The sequence below is a fragment of the Saccostrea cucullata genome, unplaced genomic scaffold (genome assembly GCF_032062105.1).
Source record: "Saccostrea cucullata isolate Sc308-1 unplaced genomic scaffold, CSIRO_AGI_Scuc_v1 ctg17188, whole genome shotgun sequence".
NCBI classification, from domain to species: domain Eukaryota; kingdom Metazoa; phylum Mollusca; class Bivalvia; order Ostreida; family Ostreidae; genus Saccostrea; species Saccostrea cuccullata.
In genome coordinates this window covers 1-5,666 of record NW_026940253.1, presented here as the reverse complement: position 1 = coordinate 5,666, position 5,666 = coordinate 1, and the positions used below count along the sequence as shown (strand labels likewise).

Sequence of the window (5,666 nt, the reverse complement as noted above, 5' to 3'; positions counted from 1 at the left end):
CAATAAAAATGTGTAATTTACATGTAGGAAGAGGGCGTTATAAGTTGTCAGAACTTGTGCCCAATCCTTCTGTAATAGTCTATTAATTTACAACTAAGGTACTGTGAGCAATGAGCGCACTAAATAATACCCCCGCCTCCCATATGAATATAATGGCAGTATCCATGTTTTCCTCTGGAAAATCCAAAATATATGTCAGATCAAAAAGTAAAATAGGAGGTGCACAATGGCAGTATGTAATAAAGATTCTGTGAAAGTTTCATCAAATTTCCTTCAGTGGTTTGAGAGGAGTTGCGGATAAGAGATGGGTACCCCAAAGCGTAACAGACGGACGGACGGACGGAAATACCGATTACTATATACCCTCCCACTTTTCAAGCGGGGGGTATAATAAATAAAATATGTTCAAATCAATCAAATCAACAAATTAAATGCACTTTAAAAAAGTTTAATCCTATGTACAACATCATACGTCGCAAACCACGGCCAAAATGTACGGTCCTCTTTTTTGAATGAGATAGCTCTATGCGGACTCCGGACCGTGGTTTGAGACGATAAGCGGAAACCTTTTCATATCATGTGATTAAAGTCGGGATCGGTATTCACATTTTTCTTCTTTCAGTTTCCCAAAAAGGTAAACATGGTAAACAAAGAAACTGTCAAACATTTTTAATAAATATAATAAGTATTTGAAGAACGGTGTAGTGTTATTATAATATATTCAAGTCCACTTCATTCAGAATATAATGCTTTATTTATAAATTTGCTAATCCTGTTATAATTTATACACTTTAAATTATACACTTTACTTCAAGATGGCGGATGAAATGGAAGTTGAAAGAGAACCTGATAGAGAAAGTGCGAAAAAAGCTGACAAAATGTTTACCCTGAAGAAATGGAATCTCGTTGCAATGTGGAGCTGGGATGTAGAATGTGATACATGTGCTATTTGTCGTGTTCAAGTGATGGGTAAGGGTTATAAGCATTTAGCTTTTATTTTGGCACTGGCATCACAGTGTAATGTTACAGACATTATATTACAGGGAGTCAGGGACAACCCTTTCTCCTTTCTGATTTTTATCACAAGGTACTTAACTCAATTTCAGACACTCCCCACATTGAACTTGTGTTTTAATAATTTATCAATCATTAGCTTACTTTAACACTTAGACACACTAATACTTCGCTTTATTATTCTTTTTTGATAAATCCTTCTGGGATGTTCTTTTAGTATCGATCCTCTTTATTGTAAACCACTCGTTTATTCCTCAATGGTGGAGGATAAAACCACAGCAGGGCTGTGGAAAACTTTTTCAGATAGCTAGTCATTTGGACCGACAAGAAAACAAAATAAGCTGGTCCAAAGTTATTTTTCGTCGGTCCGATATAGTTATGCCCTGTTCACACGACGAGTTTAATTCGCAGTAAATTAATGCGAAGTAAACTAATGCGAATCAAATTAATGCGAATTAAATTGCGTTCACACGACAGCTAATGCGAAGTAAACTAATGCGAATTAAAATTTTTCTTCTACAGTCAGGCGTCAGTAAGTCTATTATGACGTCATATGTAAACACGTCATGTATGCAGAGCCATCCTTTGATACGTCATGTAGTAGCTACAGGTTTTCATTGATTTTAGTGATTAACATACTTTCCCTCAATTTTTGAACCAAATATAGCACAAATACCTATATATAACCACCAACACGTGTCCTGTGACTTAATTCTTGCCTTACGCATGCGTCAAAATTTAATTCGAATTAGCTTCGCTTAGCGTTCACACGGAGCTAATGCGAAGTAATTTAATGCGCAGTAAATTAATTCAAATTAAACTAATTCGCATTAAATTCTCCGTGTGAACGCTATGCGAAGCTAATTCGCAGTAACTTTACGTTTAATTCGAATTAAACTCTCCGTGTGAACAGGGCATAAGTTGCAAAATGAAAAAAAAAGAATAACATTTATTTACCTCATTACACATCTATTTACTTAATAATAAAACAACATTCAATCTCCATTTCCAATCCTCTTCCATTTTCATTTTATTTTGCATTTATATAGCAATACTAGATTTCACCGCTTTTGGGCAGGTGACAATGCTAATTCAGCATACTAAACATGTATTTTTTTTTAAAAACATTTATGCATTTTGGAATCATATAAACCTAGACACCTGTGTTTGAATTCTTTCTGTCAAAATTTTTCATATTTAGCTCATCTTTATCTTTTTGCTTTGATATGTGTTCCACCTAATTCTGCTCCAGTTGTAAATTTAATAAGTCACGAGAACCATGCTCGTTTCGCTTTCAATTACAGCCTCAATCTTGTTTAAAGAAAAGGTAATACGCAATCGCATATAAGGTACGATAATTAAGATGGGATAATTGCACCAATGATAAATGGGAAAAAAAAAAATTAAAACAAGAGGCTTATCATTGGACCACATTGATAGCATTTTTACTGGTCACACAAATTTTTTGCCGGTATGACCAGCAGTTTTCCACAACTCCGCACAGACTTCTGGGCTTTTCATAGTAATTAAGTCTCTGGTTTTAGAAAGATGGTTTAAAATAAAGAGGCTCGATAAAATATCATGTCCAAAATGATTCAGGAAAAATTTAATTTGAGGCAAACTATGTCTTGGCAGGGTTGTCCTTAGGAAATGAAGATGGGGGCCAGGGAATTTCCTCACCTATAATGATGTAATTCCTCGGCTATTTTTTGGTATTACTTCTAAACTTCCATAGGAGAAGAACCCCAGACCCCTTTCTACTTTCCATATGTCCCTTCTTTTTCAATTCTTGGGGACAACCTTGCTTGATAATCTAGGTTAATCATGTTAATGATTGAAAACTGAATAAAATACATGTATGAAGTGGATGTGTCTAAAAATGAGTTAATAACTTAGTACATTATTGTAAAAATAATTATTCGCTCCATGGTGTGGTTTGGATAGACCAAAGTTGAAATTAGCCTGGATAGCTCCGTACTGGTTAAGATTAGAAGTAGAACCCGTTGAATCACCTGACTAGAGATGCAGAGGTCCTTGCTTCAATGGCATTTCCCAGTCCAGCAATACATCTGTTTTTTCTGTTACATCATGTACTTGTTTGACTCCTATATAAAACATGAGCAAAGTAATGGTGTATCAAATGATTTGCAATTATTTTTATGACATGTATAAATTTATAGTGTACATGTATAATAACAATGTGTATCTCAGTATCTGTGAAAGTTTGTTTCCATTATTCTTTATTTTTGTAGATGCCTGTTTGAGGTGTCAGTCAGAGAACAAACAAGATGACTGTGTTGGTATGTATTTTTAGAAAAATTTCAGCACCTGTTCAAAGTTAAAATGGTTTCATATGAATTTAATTATTGTCAAATCTTTACTTGAACTTGATGGGACCAAGAAGAATCTTCCTAGATATTAGAGAGTTCAAGATATTAAAGTTAAAATGCATACAAAGAAAAAAAAAAGAAAGAATGGCTCAAACTTCCATTTCATTGCAATATGTCCATGGTATACAAGATGCAAAATTCCATTGTATTTATCATTTAATGGAAATTAAACACCAACCAGCAGTGATGTTACCACAATATTTTTAACATGTCTTCTTCTATATCCTACTGTACATTGTTGGTACAGAGTGATAGTTTTTGTTTTGCTTTGTAATACCTTCGGTTGTTTTGTAATTTGTATTAATAAACTTTATGGCGTTAGTCATTGTCTAGTTTATATTTACAAGCAATTCATTACTGTTTATAAGAAGAATGTAAGAATATCATATGACATTTGCGTAAATTTTATTTTAATTTACCCATTTTTAGAAAACTAAATGTAGTACAAAAAAATTCCATCATTTCAATTGATTCATGTATACACGAACATATATACATCTTAATAAGAGCATTATGACTACAGTTGTGGAAATGTACCTATTGGACTCTGACTCAAAAAATTCATTATTTTTGTCTCAAGTATTTTTTCCCCATATTATGCAAAATACATGATAGCCTTGATATTTTTCTGATGACAGATAGAAGTTCTCATTCTTAAGTGTTTGTCTTGAATGGCCAGATGTATGACTGTATATTTTTTTCAATCTTAGCAATCTTACATAGTAAAATATTGATTAAATTAAATTTTCAATCTTAGCAATACTAGATTGTACAGTGGAACTTTGATATATCAGATACCATTGATATATTATTAACATGACTGGAATGCATAAAATGCATGTATGGACAGGCCTTACGTGTCTAGATTATGAATTTATGATGCATTGTCCATGTACTTAATATTAAATTTGCTGATTTCTTTTTTTCTAGTGGTCTGGGGAGAATGCAATCATTCATTCCACCTGTGCTGTATGACACTTTGGGTTAAACAGAATAAAAGATGTCCTCTGTGTCAGCAAGATTGGGAAGTCCAGAGGATAGGAAAATAACAGCTGACAGATAGAAATGGACAATTGTGAATAAATATGATATTAAATTAAATCATATAGAAGGCTTGATTATTTTCAGAAATTTTATAATGTTCTCATTATTATTTGGGATACATGTTCTTTGCACTACACTGTAGCTACAGAAAAAAAACTAAGTCAGACTGAAGTTACCGGGTATATGTATGATGTATCATTCTTTTATGCATCACCATTAGAAGACCTAGCTCTTCTATTTTTAAAATGCAGGCATTGCGAATAGTAAATTTGGAAAACATTTATACCAGTTTCTTCTTTCTTTGTCATGAAAATGTTCTCAAATCCATGTGCTTAATTATAATAATAATAATTTATAAAGAAATCGAGGAAGGGGAATGACTCAATATGTCTAAACTTATTGATAATAATAAAAAGATGATTCAGATTTAGTGTTATTGTTCTTTTTCTGGACACATATAACTTAATTTTCAGGCTATTCTTGTTTGCCAAGATGCTTTGGGTAAAAAAATGTATTATAGATCAAGTTCTTCAAACATTAGCAAGTCAAATAAAACCATGGTTATATATTCTTAGAAAATACATAAATTACTGCTACTGTACTGAAAATATATAGATAAAGGACTATATATTGTTGGATACCCTGAAATTATGTTCCCCAAACGAAGTTGGGGAACATATTGTTTTTACTCTGTTTCTTATTATGTTCCCCAAACGAAGTTGGGGAACATATTGTTTTTACTCTGTTTCTTATTATTATTATTAAGGTCTTCCGTCTCCAACGGAAGACTTTCTACTGATTCGTTTGTTTCTTTTCCACTATTATTATGTTCCCCAAACGGAGTTTGGGAACATATTGTTTTTACTCGGTTTCTTATTATTATTATTATTATTATTATTCTTTTTTTTCTTCTTTGTTCTCCGGTACTTTTTTTGTCCGCGAGTGTTCTCAGAAACTGTTCACCCAACTAAGTTAAAACCTTTTTAGGGTTAATAGGTGTCAAGTGTAGGTGTGCACAACGAAGGTCATTTTGCGCGCATACGCATGCACGTGCGTGCGCGTGAAATGAGTGAAATGACCGATATACTTATTATAGCCATAACTTTTACATTTTTTATTGAAATGCTTTGAAACTCATTCTATAAGGATATATTAATAGTCTAGATAATATGACATGGTCAAATTAGCACGAACTCACGTGCATGCACGTGCGCTTCC

At 33.0% G+C, this 5,666-nt stretch overlaps 1 protein-coding gene across 1 annotated transcript; it reads left to right on the top strand.

Moving 5' to 3' along the window:
* Positions 1–619: 619 nt before the first annotated feature.
* Positions 620–4,861, top strand: LOC134255040 (RING-box protein 2-like). Its single transcript, XM_062737575.1, has 4 exons — positions 620–643; positions 816–969; positions 3,267–3,314; positions 4,335–4,861. Exons 1-4 carry the CDS (start codon positions 641–643, stop codon positions 4,451–4,453), a joined length of 324 nt encoding a protein of 107 aa, XP_062593559.1. The 5' UTR covers positions 620–640; the 3' UTR covers positions 4,454–4,861.
* The last annotated feature ends 805 nt before the right edge of the window (positions 4,862–5,666 follow it).